We start from the raw sequence: 18,238 nt of genomic DNA on the forward strand, positions 1-18,238 counted from the left end.
GCCGTAGCATTTTAAATAGTCTTCCTTCGTAAATTGATTGACAATTTGAACAAGTAGTTCCTGAGATAAGCGTTTTCAATCTGTTTGTATTAAATCTACTAATTATATTCTAAGAAAATACGAAATTGGAGTAAAGTGTAACGTATTATTAGACGCGGTATCCTATTTTTATACACGTGTAGGCGAGTGTTTGTCACCGGTGTATGCGTTTACGCCTCGGCTGCATTCGTCATAATTCCGTTCTGGCAACGACTGTAGTAAACATTGGAGATCTAGAAGTTTGCCGACCTCTGGCGCGGCGGTGCATAAACCAGTTTCGAGGGCAAGGTCTCAGGTTCGATTCTCGACTTATAAAATTTATTTACTTATTAGATTAACTAGGCAATTAAACATTAGTTAAAGATACTTTTAATTAAAGAATGGTAAACATTTTTTTTTAATCCGTGATAGCTCAGTGGATATGACCTTTGCTTCCGATTCCGGAGGCCGAATTCAGTCCGGGGCATACACCTATAACTTTTTAGTTGTGTGCATTTTAAAAAAATAAATATCACGTGTCCCAAACAGTGAGAGAAAAACATCGTGAGGAAACCTGCATACCTGAGAATTTTCTCAATTCTCTACGTGTGTGAAGTCTGCCAATCCGCATTGGTCCAGCGTGGTGGACTATTGGCCTAACCCCTCTCATTCTGAGAAGAAACTCGTGCTCAGTGTCAGCCGAATATGGGTTGATAATGAAGATGATGAAACATTTTTTTTATAATTTCGTAATTTATGTAGAACCGTATCTTGCCAATCAGAATTAGAGAAGCACGATAGGTCCTCCCTCCCTCTCCAATAAGAAGAGAGAAACCTTTATTTATATTTCATTTAACACCAGGCTCTATACTTACATACTCGCACTGGCGTCTGAGTCTGAATTGCTAGGTTTTATAAAATTTCAAAATCATGTTTTTCATACTAAATATTGTTTTATTGTTCTAGGGCTGCAGCAATGGTGATAGAAGCTAACCCTATTGCTGATAACCGGACAGATGGTAAGTGTTCCTATTTTGGTCACAGAATGGTCTAGAAGCCGTGGCGCTTTTTTGCGCGACTTGACGGGGCACTGCCTTGGCCCCAAGCTATTTAATTTAGTTGAAGTCTTGGTGGCTTGGTTGGGTTTGACGTCCGTAGACTTTCTTTTAGCAGACTCGGAAGTGATTACAAAAATAAAAAAACTAATGTCGAACAAAGGTTATGATTCACAACATTTGTCGGGACAACTTAATTAACAAATCAAACTGTAACCAAAATAAGACCCTAGAATTTCAGAAAATGACCTTGAGTGAAGTCACGCACTTGTGAACGTTGTGTGTAGGGTTAAAGGATACTTTGACTGTTAACAAACACTCCCCTTTTCCACTCAAGTCACCCTCCCCGCCTATCCCAAGTAACCCATAAAGAATTACACAACAATAGATGTGGACGGCTCGAACGCCACGAGCACACTGAAGCCGTCCGTACCGCAAGTCGTTGCAACGCGGCGATAACATTTCAGCCATGCTTTTTTTAACATTATATATACTTGACAGTAAGCGATGATACAGTTTATGGTGGAACGCGCATTGCCTAGAAGATGCCTATTCACTCTTGACTTGAATATATTATGTGTGTTGTAGGTGGTAAGCCATTTTTAGGTATTAGGTTTATTCATAAAACATAAATCAATCTATGCTGGCTGACACGCTAGTGGCTAATTCTTAATCCAGATTGCCGATCGAAGGTTAAGCCAATTGTCATGTTTATTAACCTAAATTAATCACAGTTTATAGTACTTTTTAATGGACTTGACACACTATCTGCACGTAGCAACCTTAGTAACTACATTCACTTAATATGTATAGTACATTACCATTAGAATGTAGGTAATATGTATCCTACTATCGAATATAATAAATGCTGAGGGCCTAGTGGCAGTCTGATACTGTTACTATCGCGTTAACGTGAACGCAAATTTCTAACGAATTAAAACAGCGCCATCTAGTGGCACTACTGCACAACTGTTTCAATTCCATAAAAATTCGCGTTTACGTCAACGCGATAGTAACAGTATGAATATATTGAAAACTCCCACTAGGCACACGGTTCATGATAAACTTCAAAAGTATCGAAAGAATTTTCATGCCGTTTTCAGCAATTGTTAGAGTTATTCATGAAGGTAGGTAGTAGGTATATAAATTCTCAAGGTTTTGTATGAATCTGTTGACTTTACAGTATTCAAATATACTAAGTATTTTCAGGTGCCAAGTAATAAAATAATACATTGTAAATCTCTCTTGTGTCGTGATAGCGCAGTGGACATGACATCTGCCTTCGATTCGGATGGCGGATGCCTTCGGTTCGAATCCGGCTCGGGATATGCACCTCCAATTTTTCAGTGCGTTTTATAAAATTATATGTATATCACGCGTCTCAAACGGTAAAGGAGAATATTGCATACCTCTCAATTTTCTTTATTTTCTAAGTGTGTAAAGTCAGCCAATTTGTAAAGATTCGGTAATTAACCCTACTAATTCTGAGAGAAGACTCTTGCTCAAAAGTGAGCCGAATATGGGTTGTTAATGATGATAATGAGATCTTTCTTTAAGTAAGTTAGTATAGTTAGTTACGAGAAGACGTAAATAAAAAGAAATCTATACCGCTTATAAGGAATGTAGGATGTGTAAAGGCAAATGATCTCGAAACATCCGAGGCCAAAATTCCACTTAGCCGTTCAACCTTCACTGTGAGCATATTCATTAACTTTACATCAACGCCGAGTCGTTTCGGACCTTGTTACATTTTATAATACAGCATATAGCCTGTAGTCGTCAGACATACCTTTAATTAAGAGACTAGCTACACATTGTGTGCATTTTAAGAAATTATATATCACGTGTCTAAAACGGTAAAGGTAAACCATCGTGAAGGAACCTGCTTACCAGAGAATTTTCTCTCTGCGTGTGTAAAGTCTGTCGATCTGCATTGGGCCAGCGTGGTAGACTATTGGCCTCTCATTCTGAGACGAGACTCGAGCTCAGCATTAAGCTGAATATGGGTTGATAACGACGACTCATTAAGAGACAAAGACGAGATCCCCGATATTCATTCGATTTATAGAGTTTCGCGTTACTTAGATGCTCTTGTGCGTGACTATCCCAGGCATGACGTCCGGACGTATGCTCTCTTCAAATCGATTTACCGGAGGAAGCCTGTAACTGGTGTCAGTGACTAAATAGATTTGTTTGGACCTATAATGCTGCTGTCAAGGTTACCAAAACACCCTTCCAGAACGGCCCTGGCCTAGTAGGACCTGGCGCTGGCGAACATTTTGCTTCATACAATGAGGTAGGTCTAGCCACACCAGCTCTCAGCCCAACACGTCATTGTGTTACTGTTGTTTACTTTACCCTGTACTTAATTATTAAAGTTACGTTTACGTCTATTGCTTAGGGACTAAGGTTCCACATGACTAGCACGTAGTAAACAAAACATTTGGCTCATTATTAAGCGAACAACGCTAAAGGAGTTCCAGTTTCAATATTTACTTAAGCACTTCCATTCAAGTAAATTGTAACAAAATTAAAATTAGTTATACAAAGTTATATAAATATGTCATGGGCCAGCGTGGTGGACTATTGGCCTAACCCCTTTGAGAGGAGACTCGAGCAGTGAGTCTAATATGGGTTAATACTGATGATGATATATGTCATACAATATAAGACGTGGCCAGTCCCTGCATTCTGTAAAGTTACAGCGATGTGACATCGCTCATTTCCATGGCAACTTCGTTGTTAGTGACATTTTATTTTTGGCGTCCCATACAAATAAAGTTGGAGTTCTAATTAAACTTGTTATAGAATATAAATTGAATATATATTATTGACGAGTATAAAATTCAGAATCACACCCCTGTTTTAACGTAGCCATAGTTAAAAATATGGTCGGACGGATAAGTGAATATATTGACGAGCAAGCAAAAGAAATAAGTCATTTTAACTAATGATAAGTGGAAAGCCATCTGAGAATATGTCGCATGTCAAACTTCATATGCCTGAGGGTTACTTGATTTAGGATAGACGATATGTCTCGAAAAACAAGGAATTTCTGGGATAATAGACACATTTTATTTTGAATGTGTTTCTGACGTGAATAGTCACAAATATGGTAATAGTAATAGAAATTCACTGCTAAAGGATTAATGGGAATTTATGGAAAAAGTCGTCGACGAAACTGCGGTTTTCCGTAAAGCCCAAAAATATTAACCGCAAATCCTACTTATGCTGTTTCGCCCACGTCACTCATTGTCCTAAATGTGAGAGTATTCACGTTCCACCAGAAATATCTATCCGAGTCACGTCCCCCGCAACGCTGTTTTATATCACGATGGTATAATTAAACGGCTAAAGCGGGTCAGATTTACGACGGATTATCGTAGTGTCAGCCACTGACGGTCAAGTAAGCTCACATGCCTACAGCGCTAACGGCTTTGCAGCCGATGAAACTGACCAACACACGAACGATTTTAGCTTATCGGATGGTGAGTGGCTAGCATGCTCGTCGTATCGTGTAATGTTGCGTTTTCATACATTGGTCTAAAAACCGATGAACGTCGGAAAAGTGTAGTGGTGTGAAAGTGTAGTTGACTCTCTCATTGCTTCTGAAACTTGGTCGATATTTAAGTAAGTCTTATAAGAAAGCCCAGAGTCAATCAGCGGACGAAGGAATGGCTGCCATGCAAGTACAGTGCTGATCGACAAGGTCAAGACGACATCGAGTGAGACTGAGTCGCTAGATGCAGGCGGCTCATGATGTACAATAGGCCTTTGTCCTGCAGAGACTTCCATCGGCTGATATGATGATGACATACAGATCGTGGAATCAATTTCAATTTGTACTGTTTTCGCACAGTAATTATTGATTTTTCGTTATTTAGAGATGAATTTGTAAATCCTGAACAACATAAAACAGATAACAATTTTTTGAAATGATTAGGTGATAGAGTCGTTAACACATTATCATGACTCTGAATTCATCTTACTAATGTGTCCAGTTGCGTGTTCGCACATCACACATATCTATGCCATATCATCATCAAATCAGTCGATGGACGTCCACTGCAAGACAGCACTTTTGTAGGAACATTCACGATCCTGAACCGCCTGCATCGAGCGAATACCTGCGACTCGCCTGATGTCGTCAGTCCACTTGGTTCGGGGTTCATATTCCAGCACACAGGGACCCCAGCGTCCATAGGCTCTACGAACTGCGTGCCCGCCCATTGCCACTTCAGCTTCGCGACTCGTTAAGCTATGTCGGTGACTTTGGTTCTTCTGCGGATCTCCGCAGACATTTAATTAATTTATAAACATTTCTATTCTACTTAATTCATTTCTTCTTATTTCTATGCCATATATATCTGTATCATTTCTTTATTTTAAACTGACATATTAAGGAGTCGCTTCTTAATTCGTCGGGAATATCTTATTTAGCTACCTGTTTAGTGCATGAAATGCAAAACTTTGTATACGCTACTGAATGTAGGTCAGATTCGAGAAACATCAAGTCTGAATGAAAAAAGCTGGAAGCAAATTTTAATTTGTCGCCTTATTCATTAACGTTCCTTTCTACGGCTTCCACGTTTAAAGGTGAAACCGCAAAAAGTTAAACTCGGCAACGGAATATAACAAAGGAACTGGTACATAATTTCGTTCAAAGGTCTCGAAGGTCGAAACCCTCAGACGATTCTCGAAAGATTTACGCTTCGATTGATGTATCAAAGAGCGAGACACGCAGGCAATATCTCAAGAAGGCGTATATAATGAGAGGTTTGTGAATTCTGAACCATAAATGAGATTCCCACGTATATTTCTGTCAGTAAATATTGATTTTTAAACAAAGTGTCAATGTGATTTAAGTTTAGGTATTCCTTATGACCTCCTTATCGCCGTGATAGCCCAGTGGATATGACCTCTGACTCTGATTCCTCCGTTTAGAATCTGGTCCTCCGGTCAGATTCCGGTCCGACTCATGCTCTTTTTAGTTATGTGCATTTTAAGAAATTAAATATCACTTGTCTCAAAAGGTGAAGGAAAGCATCGTGAGGAAACCGGCATACCTGACAATTTTCTTAATCCTCTACGTGTGTGAAGTATGCCAATCCGCATTGGGCCAGCGTGGTAGACTATTGGCTTAACTCCTCTCATTCTGAGAGGAGGCTCGTGCTCAGCAGTAAACCGAATAAGGGTTGATAATGATGATTACTTATGCCAAATCTATAAAGTGGTCGACGTTTTTGGGTAGGTATTTGAGGCAAGCTGAAAACATGTAGATATATTACGTGGGTACCTCTCGTATATACCCAATGCAGAACTGGAGACCTGACTGGGGATCAGTGGGGCTTTTATTAAATAAAAAGTCCTTAAAGTTTTTTTGCGAAAAATATCAGGCAAAGAACCGACAAAAAATAGTTTTTTAGACAAGCAAAATTATGCGATCATTTAGATCTACATTACTTCTGCTGCCTTAGTACTTTATTTAGATCTTCAGCATATTGCAACGATTGCTGCAGGTTTACAGCGGCGTAAAAGAACTTCGTCCTGATAAACAATTCAAAGCCTGGTTCAACCATAATAAACTGATGTCCAGTAACAAGCGAAACCTCGGGAAACATTATGCAATATTACAAACAGACATTACGCAGGTCTAGTGGAGCGTGCAGTGACGTGCGCGCCTCTCAATCGCATCCCGTCCTCGCTCCGTTGCGTCCATTGTCTTCTGTCAAAGGATTCCCATATTCCCAAAGGAAGTAAACATAGGCTCCGTATTTAATTCTTAGTTAAAAATAATTTACGTGGAAAATTGACAAAACCAAGTGATATTCGGACGTTAAACTGTGCAATAATTATGTCATAATGTGCGTAAGAATAACTACTCAGTAAATATGCCAAAAAACGTGATGCAATATTGAACCCGTCGAGTGTTATTTTAAGTTGTTTTTCAAGAAAATATCATTATCAAACTAAACACAAACAAAGTGCATTAGTAAACATAACTAAAGAAAAGTAAACATAATTAAAGAAAAGTGCATAATAAACCAAAAAACCGATTTGTTTCAATAACACTGCATTGCTTGTGACCGTTTGTGAATTCAAAACATTTGACATTTTAAGTGCATCGATGAAACGCTCACAGCGGTAACACGGTTCAGTGACCCGTGTCGTCATCATTGTGAAGTAACATACGCCGTACGGGATACAGTTCGATTATTTGACTATTACCTTGCACAGATACGGTAGCCTAGCGGCAACTACCGGCGACATAGACTGCTGAAGAGAAAGGAGTGGTGGCGGTTCGAATCTCAGGGCGTGACTTTTTATTTATTTATTTATTTATTTTTTATTTTTATTTTATTTATTTTTTTATTTACTTATATATTATTTATTCATTTATTGTTTTATGATTATTTTGTATATTTATTTATTTATTATTCTATGTTTATTTTGTATAATTATTTATTATTTATTATTTTATGATTATTTTGTATATTTAATTATTTATTATAATAATTTTTTTAATAATTTATATTTATCGAACTTAATTTTTAAAAAATGCCCCTAAATCGCACCCCACCTTCCACCAAGTCATTATCTCCATCAAAGCAACTTACTCATACAACACATATCAATTCGAATGAATATGCCACCAAAGAATGTCCTATGACGGAAACCCCTAGAGCGAAACAAGGGTTTAGAAACAAACGGCGGCGTTCAGATGAAGTCGGCGATCGACTCGCTTCCTTTATGGTTGAGATCAAGGACATCCTTGAAAGTTTTAAAAAAGAGCAAAGTTCAAAGTTTGATAAACTTGAAAAAATGTTCTTAGCAGTAGATGAAATAAGAAAGCAAGGTAGTGAAATCCAGAGTTCGATTGATTTCTTGTCGGCAAAATATGACACAATTACCATTGAAATAAATAAAATGGAATCTGAAAGACAGTCATACCTTCAAAGCTTGGAGCTCCTACAGGATAAATTGGATAACTACGAAAGACTGTCTAGATCAACTTGCATTGAAATAAAAAATATACCGACAGTTAAATCGGAAACTAAAGACAGCCTGCTCAACACCATCATAGCGACTGGAAAAATCCTAAATATTAATATCCAGCCACATGAAGTCAAAGATGTCTTCCGTTTTAGCTCACGTGATCCGACATATAAGACTGTGCTTGTGGATTTTAATAGCGTACTAACTAAGGAGAAAGTTATTCGTATGTACAGAAAATCAAATAAGGAAAATAACCCACCTACTACAGAAAAACTAAGGTTAGCCGGGCCCTCTAAGCGGATTTTTATTTCAGAAAGTCTATCGCTGAAAACTAAAAAGTTGTTTTTTCTTGCCAAAGACTTTGCAAATACTAATCAGTATCAATACTGTTGGACATCCAGTGGTAAAATTTACTTGCGAAGAAAAGAAGGTGCCCCAGTCAATCTCATCAAATGTGAATCTGATCTGGACAATCTTAAACAATGAAAATGACTTTTTAAATGTATCCATTCTTCAAATATATTGTTCATTAATTGTATTAGCTTTAAGTTTACTGTTATGTTTTAATTTTATCTACCGTGTTAAAGATTTTTGTAATTTTTATTCAAATTTCACAATGATACACTTACCACACACACTTTTACTAACTTACAATACTTTCTACATTTCTACTGTTCTCACTCGCCATATATTCATAAATTACCTACTAATAATGACAACTGTAATCCACATTCACAAACATAATATAAGTAAAATAGAAACGACAGGTTATAATTGTTATAAGTTGCATTACGGCTATCGCCAAACTTTCGGGTCAGTCAACGTCACTTCAGGATTAAATTTTCCATTTCAAATTAGAAACTACGTTATTCGAGCACCCTGTATAATTACAAATCAACTCTCACTATGAATCACTCGCTTACAACTATAGACGAAATAGATAATGTAGCTTCGTTCTCACAACAGTGTGATGTAGCGGACCTTAATGAAATAAAAACTATAAATAAAAACGACCTAAAAATTATATCACAAAATATACGTAGTATTTACTCGAATATATATGATTTACAAATTTCACTAGCTGAATTAAAGTATACCATAGACATTTTAGTTCTGACAGAATGTAGATTAAGTCCCCTAAAAACTATTCCATCACTTAAAAACTATAACTCATTTTCTACATCTTTGCACCTTAATCAAAATGATGGCGTAGTTATTTATGCCAGAAATACTTTTTTGACTAAAACAAACGAAATTAAATTAGATCATGCATCGTGTATACAGTTAGAAGCTGACGAATATATTATTCTAGGAATCTACCAATCGCCTTCAAATATTAATGCTACTAACTTCATTAATTCACTTAGCACGCACCTTGAAACTATCCGATCACATAAAAACATTATAATTACAGGAGACATAAATATCAACCTTATACCGAAACAAAATGAATCAAATAATGAATGTAACAATAGGTCTAACTACCTAAACATGTTATCTATTCATGGCTTAGTACCAGGTCACACACTTCCAACCCGAGGCAGCAGCTGCCTCGATCATTTCATTTTAAAATTACAGACTAGGAATGTCTCTCCGTTCATAGCAATTCTCAATACCTCGATTACTGACCATTCTATGATATTTTTAACCTTATCTAAATTACGTAGTAAGAATAAATGTCAGAAAACTAAACTTTACTTAGATTATGACAAAGCCGTAAAACTTATCATGGAAAAGAACTTGAATATACTTCTCTACTCAGAAGATCCTAATTTGGTAACGGAAAAACTTATAGAAAAATTAACAGAGGCTCAAAAAGAGAGTTCAAGTGTAATAACTATTCCTAAAAATGAACGTAACATTAAACCTTGGATGACATCTGGCATATTACGTTGTATACGAAATAGAAATAATTTGCAAAAGAAGTTAAAAGCTGACCCTGAAAATGAAACCTTAAAAATTACCTTTAAAAGGTACCGCAACTTCTGCAACAACTTGATTAAAAAAATTAAACGAACCTACGACAGACAAAAACTAACTAACTCCCTCAAAAATAGTAAGGAACTTTGGAGTAAAATTAAATCTATTACTAACTTAAACAAACCTAAAACCCATAGCTTAAATCTTTTAAACATTAAACCCTCTCCAATCCACTCGATCAATTATGTAAATAAATACTTTGGCAATATTGGAAAGGAACTAGCAGAAGACATTATGTTAAATGCTCCACAAAGTGTTGACCCCTTAAAGTTTATCGATAATCAACTGACCTCATTTGTACTCCTGGATACCGACTTACAAGAAACTGTAAGTATTATTAGGAACCTCAAATCTGAAAGCGCTCCTGGTTGGGATAACATTCCTACAAAACTTCTAAAATTAGCTATTCATGATGTAGCACCAATAATAAGTCACTTAGCTAACCTATGTTTCAAATTGGGAATGTTCCCCTCAATTTTGAAACACTCTATCGTAACACCTGTGTTCAAAAATGGAGATGACTCAGATGTTAATAATTACAGACCTATCTCTGTATTATCATCCATAGCGAAGGTCTTAGAAAAGTTAATAAATTCTAGATTAGTCAGCTATCTAAATAAATTCAACATCCTTTCTGATTCACAATATGGGTTTAGACACGGAAAATCCACAGAAGATGCAGTACTGGGGTTAACATCAATTATTACAGAACACTTAGACAAAGGTAAAAAATGCCTAGCTGTTTTTCTAGATATTAAAAAGGCGTTTGATACTGTTTCCATTCCTCTGCTGATACAAAAACTGGAGAAAATTGGCATTAGAGGTACACCGCTCTCATTACTCAAAGATTACCTACACGGAAGATCTCAGCGTGTCAAAATCGGACAACATGTTAGTGATGAGTTTCAGCCAACATTTGGTGTTCCTCAAGGAAGCGTATTAGGACCAACATTGTTTTTGATATATATCAATGACCTATGCAATTTAAAACTAGATAGTGGTCAAGTGTTCTCTTATGCTGACGACACTGCTGTAGTTTTCTCCGGTGCTTCATGGAACTCGGTCAAAAAATTCGCTGAATCTGGTCTCTCAACAATTTCTCTGTGGCTGTCGTCAAATCTTTTGACGTTAAATACAAAAAAATCCAACTATGTATGCTTTACAATAAATTCAAAAACACAACCTAATAGTGATTTCCAAATTAAAACTCACAAACAGAATAAAATTTGCTCTTTAAACTGTAGCTGTCCAGTTCTTGATAAAGTCTATACAACCAAATATTTAGGCATAATATTAGACCAGCGGCTCTCATGGCATCCCCATGTTGAATTTATAAATGGTAGAATCAGAAAACTCATTTGGATTTTTAAATCTCTTAGGCATGTAACATCAAAAAAATTACTAACTCAGATCTATATTACACTGGGTCAATCTATTTTGGGGTATTGTATTACAGTGTGGGGTGCAGCTTCAAAAACAAAGTTTCTTGAAGTAGAACGTGGTCAGAGATCCTTATTAAAAGTTATGTTCTTCAAGCCATTCAGATATCCAACCAGTGACTTATATAAACATTGTGAGTTACTTACAGTTAGAAAATTATATGTATTACTTATATAAACATTGTGAGTTACTTACAGTTAGAAAATTATATGTATTACTTTCACTATTAAAAGTACACAAAAATGTACCTCCGGGCAATGAAAATAATAATAAAGAGAGGAGACGAAAAACCGTACTACATACAATCCGAAGCAAAACTAAATTTGCGGCTCATCAATTTACAAGAAAATCCACTCACCTCTACAATATAGTTAACAAAAAATTAAACATCGTCTCTTTAAATTCACATAACTGCAAAAAAATTCTTACAGATTGGTTACTTAAACTTAACTATGATCAAGCCGAAAACCTTTTGCATCAAGTGTAGCATAAATCGGAATATAAAAACTTGCACAACTCGCATGCTCATGTACACATACTCACACACACCACTCAAACACAACACACACAAATCACTCACAAACACAAACACATGCACTTTTGTTTATTATTAGTAATTTAGATTTAATGATTATTTATATCCAATGTATTAGTCTACTATATATTATGGAAGAGCGGGGCCGCCCGTCACAAGTTACAGTAGTAATACTGCAAACTTAATGGGATGGTTCCAATCACAATATTACTGCTATGTTTGAAAATAATGTACTAATATGTTGAATCTTTGGAAAAAAAAAAAAAATAAACTATTATTATTCCCCCTACTTATCTATGTCATTTACAGAATGGAAACGCCTGTGCGTGTCAGACCTTCGTTTTAAAGCTGAAATTTGTCTGCCCATTCTCATCATCTCTCTTTGAACTCATGTTTTCATGGAACTTGCTCAGAGATAGCAGAGCTATAAAAATCTAGGAGGGTTAGCCTTATCCGTCTTCTAACTATGAGTGCAAAGCGTAATTTTATTATATTTTCTTTACTATAACGAAAAAATATCAAAAACTCATGTCCCAGAAAATTTGCTTCGTGGTAACTGGTGACCTTTCAGTGATTCAATTTTATACTTTATCCTTGTTATTCGGTGAGTTGCCAGGAAGCAAAGTATCTGCCAACACACCGAGAAGGAGTCCTCACACACACATACTTTGAAACCGGCTACCCTACCACCAAAGCCACCTATTCTCTCTCAAGTCGGTCCCTCATGATTGAGATTGTTAGATAGCCCATTTATCGAGAAAGGCTATATATTATCTCCGTATTCCTACGGGAACGAGAACCACGTGGGTGAAACCGCGCGGCGTCAGCTAGTATCTAATAAGATCCTTTAACAAACGCAACTAATTAATTTACAAGTTATATCACTGATGTCTATTTGTCTCTACGTAAAAACATTCAAATAAAGTAATTAATATTCAGTTCAGTTTTGTATTATTAGCAGGAACTGTGCGTTTTCCTGATAAAAACGTTTTCTTTTAACCGATTACCTTATAAAGGAAAAAGATTTGCGTGTCTGAATAACATTTGTTGTTCTGATATCGTCGGAACAAACTTTTAGTGATTCGATTATCTGCGGTCCAGACTTTCTAAAATTCTTTTTTCCCCAATGTTAACTTAACTGCTTCCTATCACGCCCTTACAACACGCCTGTAAAGGGATCGCGTTTATTCATATATGACATGACTACACTAACAATATAGGCAAAGCTAATTATGATGTAATTATGATAATTCCAAGCCAGAGCCATAGGCCGCAGGGCCTATGTCCAGGCCTTTGCCTTTTATGGTCTATGGAATGCTAACGGACGCCCGCGACTTCGTCGGCGTGGAAATCAATGTAAACTTTCAAGCTCTATTTCACCAAATAATGAAAATTTTTGAATCATATTATATTTCGTATTTTTTTATGATTTATGTTTTTTTTAAGTTTTTTAAAACTGTAACTCTAAAAATTACGGACTTTCCATACAAACTTTCAACCCCTATTGCATCCCTTCTTATTTTATCTTCGAAATAAAAAGTATCCTATAACCTTCTCCATATTATGTTTTCAAATCGAGCAAAAGTTTTATTTGAATTCATTCAGTAGTTTCAGCGTGATGCCCGAATAACAAAAAACATGGACATACAAACCTCCCTCCAGCTAGACTGGACCAATTAAGAAAACCTCAATCGCCCCAGCCGGTGATCGAACCCAAGACCTCCGTTTTGTAAATCCACTGCGCATACAGCTGCGCCACAAAGGCCGTCCATCCCGTGAAGACAAATCGACCAATAGCGCTGAACCGGCAACATCGCTTTCTTCTCCGTTCCGTTGGGACGTAAGAGAGAGCGATATTTCCGGTCGCTATTGGTCGATTTTCTTCCCGAGAATTGTCGTGGGTCGCATGTTAGGCTTACAGGTATCTTTTGGATGGCTGAAAACTTGTCCCCAATTAACACTGCGGCACTGATTTTTGTGTACTTTCCTCTGGTGCGGTACGAGGTTTTTTGACCTCATATTAGAACTTTGTGGTCCGGTACGAGGTCGATCGACCTCCTAACTCTTGCATACGCTAGACGTACGGGGTCAATTGACCTCGTACCGCAGTATGTGTTAACCGGACCAGCCATTTTAGTTCTCACATAGTTTTGAGAGCGTTACAAGGACAAAAGATTTCCGTTGAATGATTTTATTGTGTCTAGCGTTTGACCGCAGCGAAGCGCGCATTGTTTCGATAGTCCGACAGTGGAACAAATACGCGAAGCCAACTCGACAATACCTAGAGTCCTTTTCATGAAAGAAGTCCCACGGATAAAACATGAACTAAAATTGACAGCGCCTTACTCAAATGACAATAACACCGCCATTAAATATTGGATAGAAGCAGGCGTTACTTTGCGGAAGTTCATCATGATTATATAATGATTTATTTATTTTGCTATCATCCGCGAAAAGTCGACAAACCCATGCGACAACGTCACCCAGGTCCGGCAAAATACTCTCTACGTACGTTTCACCCCGAAACCGGAGCATCCTCAGGAGATGTTGACTCTACAACGTGCAATTGCAAAGTGTCGTTTTCGACCTTTGCTTCGTCTTTTATAGACCAAATGGTAGGTGGGGCAAGAGGTGGGCGTTGCCAAGATATTCATAATATAAGCGATTTATCTCGCATCGAATTCAAACATTTTTATTAGTGGTGACTTCGATAACTCTATTTGTTCATTTAATAAGGTAATTCCTGACTTATTATGTTTTATTATCTCTAATTGTTCCAAAACGCATAGTCGTAGGCCTTTATTGCAAGTGTGTAAAATGTCATACATATGATTATCTGCCAGCTTATGACCAGTATCTAGGAGATGCTTTGCAAAGTGCGACCTTTGTGGACGGTCATTTCGAACAGCGGATATGTGCTCTTTGTAACGTGTATCAAAGTTCCGACCGGTTTTTATACACGTTTGAACGATTGACGGAACTTTGATACACGTTACAAAGAGCACATATCCGCTGTTCGAAATGACCGTCCACAAAGGTCGCACTTTGCAAAGCATCTCCTAGATACTGGTCATAAGCTGGCAGATAATCATATGTATGACATTTTACACACTTGCAATAAAGGCCTACGACTATGCGTTTTGGAACAATTAGAGATAATAAAACATAATAAGTCAGGAATTACCTTATTAAATGAACAAATAGAGTTATCGAAGTCACCACTAATAAAAATGTTTGAATTCGATGCGAGATAAATCGCTTATATTATGAATATCTTGGCAACGCCCACCTCTTGCCCCACCTACCATTTGGTCTATAAAAGACGAAGCAAAGGTCGAAAACGACACTTTGCAATTGCACGTTGTAGAGTCAACATCTCCTGAGGATGCTCCGGTTTCGGGGTGAAACGTACGTAGAGAGTATTTTGCCGGACCTGGGTGACGTTGTCGCATGGGTTCGTCGACTTTTCGTGGATGATAGCAAAATAAATAAATCATTATATAACACCGCCATTACCAAATGATAAACGCCATTAAGACATTATCGCCGCGTCTGGGGGACTTCTTTCATGAAAAGGACTTAACCTACGAGGATACTGAAGTGGTTGTAATAAACAGTTTGTATAATGGCGCTTTAAAGTAAACATATATTTTTGGAACAAATAAAAAAGAATATCAAGTCTTAATATTTTTGGTAGATGAAAAACTATTTTGAAGTTCTACATAGTGCAAAGTCAAGTTACCAAAACTAAAGTGTACTACCGAAGGAGAGTTGTGTTGTACGTATGTATGTTATATACTTCTCATTAAAAAATCGGAACAGTCCGCCTGAACAGTACTTGCGGACTGCGTTTTTTTTGATGAGAAGTACCTATAAATTTTGGGCGTATAAATGGATAGCTGTACAAGCTGTAGTGTACTAGTATGAAGAATTTGAATTTATGAGGAGTAATTTAGGGTGACAGTGATTAAATTATTTCCCGGAATTCCCATTAGGAACTTGTTAATTTATTTATTAATTCTTAAATAATTTATGTTTGCAATTATATTTACACATATTTTGAGCTTCAATATAAATTAAAAGACAATAGTAGTTTAATATCTTTGTAGCGCTATTTTTAGAACTCGAAAGTGTGAATTTCGAATGCATCCGTACACGATATTACAGAAAGAGGCCTAGAGACGAATTTGAAACTCTATCGAGTTTTAAAAAGCTTTTCAAGAAAATGAGACTGACGTCTGACACCATCAAGTTTCGTGATGGTAAAACAAAGTTCGATTGCCCAGTTATTGAATGTACGAGTTATTTTTTCTCTCATTTATTTATTTATCCTTTTTTTTTAATTTTTAACAATGTTATTAATATAAAATACAATACAAAACACTTATAATTTATAAAAAAATGATTAATATAAAATGACTTGTTTATTATTATCAGAGGGCCCAGTGTCAGTTTGATACGGTTACTAACGCGTTAACGTAAACGCGAATTTCGAAGGAATTGAAACAGCGCCATCTGGTAGCACTACTGCACAACTGTTTCGATCCATATAAATTAGCGTTTACGTTAACGCGATAGTAACAGTATGAAAATTTTGAAAACTCCCACAAGGCACACAGTTCCAATTTATTGATATAGTACAATGACAATTGTTTTACACACACTATCGATTTTAAACAGTTTTTTCAAGTACATGAATTGACACCATCAAGTTTCGTGTTCTTGGAAAAACGAAACTCGGTTGCCCAGTTATTGAATGGTATGAGTTATTGTCCGTTCCAATTTATCGATATAGTACAATGATGATTGTTTTGGCACGGAGTGCCGCGTTTAATAATATTTTCAAGTCATGTTTGAACAACGCAACGCGTGAAGACGTACGTGGTCGTTTCAAAAATATCCACAGACAGATGCGACAAAATGCAATATGTACTCAAAGTTTAATAATATATGTATGATTCATATCCGTGCCGTGAAAGCCGTGATAGCCCAGTGGATATGACCTCTGCCTCCGATTCCGGAGGTTATGGGTTCGAATCCGGTCCGGGGCATGCACCTACAACTTTTCAGTTGTGTGCATTTTAAGAAATTAAACATCACGTGTCTCAAACGGTGAAGGAAAACATCGTGGGGAAACCTGCACGCCAGAGAATTTCTTAATTCTCTGCGTGTGTGAAGTCTGCCAATCCGCATTGGGCCAGCGTGGTGGACTATTGGCCTAACCCCTCTCATTCTGAGAGGAGACTCGAGCTCAGCAGTGAGCCGTATATGGGTTGATAACGATGTTTGAACAACGCAACGCGTGAAGACGTGGTCATTTTAAAAATATCCACAGACAGATGCGACAAAATGCAATATGTACTCAAAGTTTAATAATACTATATTATGTATGATTCATATCGCTGAAAATATGAAACTTCAAAAATGGAATTCAGGCTTTTTGTGGTGCTTATCGACAAATCACCTTGACTACAATCTAGCCAGATTTGAAGTTACTCTACAGTAGTTATAAGATGAAAGCGTTACGTTTTTTGTGCGCAACCTATTCTGCACACCTTTCAATTTTCAGGCGTGAATATTGAGACGTACATAGTACATACACTAAATTTTTGTCGGACCCTATGTGAGTGGTATGGGCGGTGGATTTACAAGACGAAGGTTCCGAACCCCGGCTGGGCCGATTGAGGTCGGTCCAGGTCTGGCTGGTGGTAGGCTTCGGCCGCGACTAGTTACCACCCTACCGACAAAGACTTACCACCAAGCGATTTAGCATTCCGGTATGACGTCGTGTAGAAACCGAAAGGGGTGTGGATTTTCATCCTCCTCCTAACAAGTTAGCCCGCTTCCATCTTAGATTGCAAAATCACTTACCATCAAGTGAGATTGTAGTCAAGGGCTTACTTGTAAAGAATGAAAAAAGTGTCAATCCATCACTTTAGTAGATTAGAAGCCATTAAAATAAGCCTGGTTGAGACAACAGATGACAAGTTCAAACAGTTCAACTGGAGGTTGCTTTACTCAATTGCGTATTACATTGCTATATAGTGTCAGCGCTAAATGGCTTAGCATTATGGCTCTAAGTATCCGTGAGGATTTCGTACATTTCAGCAGGGTTATTATGTAACTCGGTGTACCATTCAAGTAATCAGTCACTACGTAATTTTTCATCGTATTTTCGTTTTTGCAATCATCTAACATTGTGTTTTCAACGAAA

At 37.1% G+C, this 18,238-nt stretch overlaps 1 protein-coding gene across 1 annotated transcript in view; it reads left to right on the forward strand.

Annotated features, from left to right (window-relative positions):
- Positions 1-984: 984 nt before the first annotated feature.
- Positions 985-18,238, forward strand: part of LOC112049488 (OTU domain-containing protein 7B) — a gene marked incomplete at its 5' end in the record, with an annotated part of 33,405 nt that continues 16,151 nt past the window's right edge. Inside the window, 1 exon segment of the mRNA XM_052886639.1 lies at positions 985-1,037. Within this exon segment, the coding sequence (XP_052742599.1) occupies positions 995-1,037 (43 nt within the window).

Source organism: Bicyclus anynana, chromosome 17, assembly GCF_947172395.1.
Source record: "Bicyclus anynana chromosome 17, ilBicAnyn1.1, whole genome shotgun sequence".
Lineage (NCBI taxonomy): Eukaryota > Metazoa > Arthropoda > Insecta > Lepidoptera > Nymphalidae > Bicyclus > Bicyclus anynana.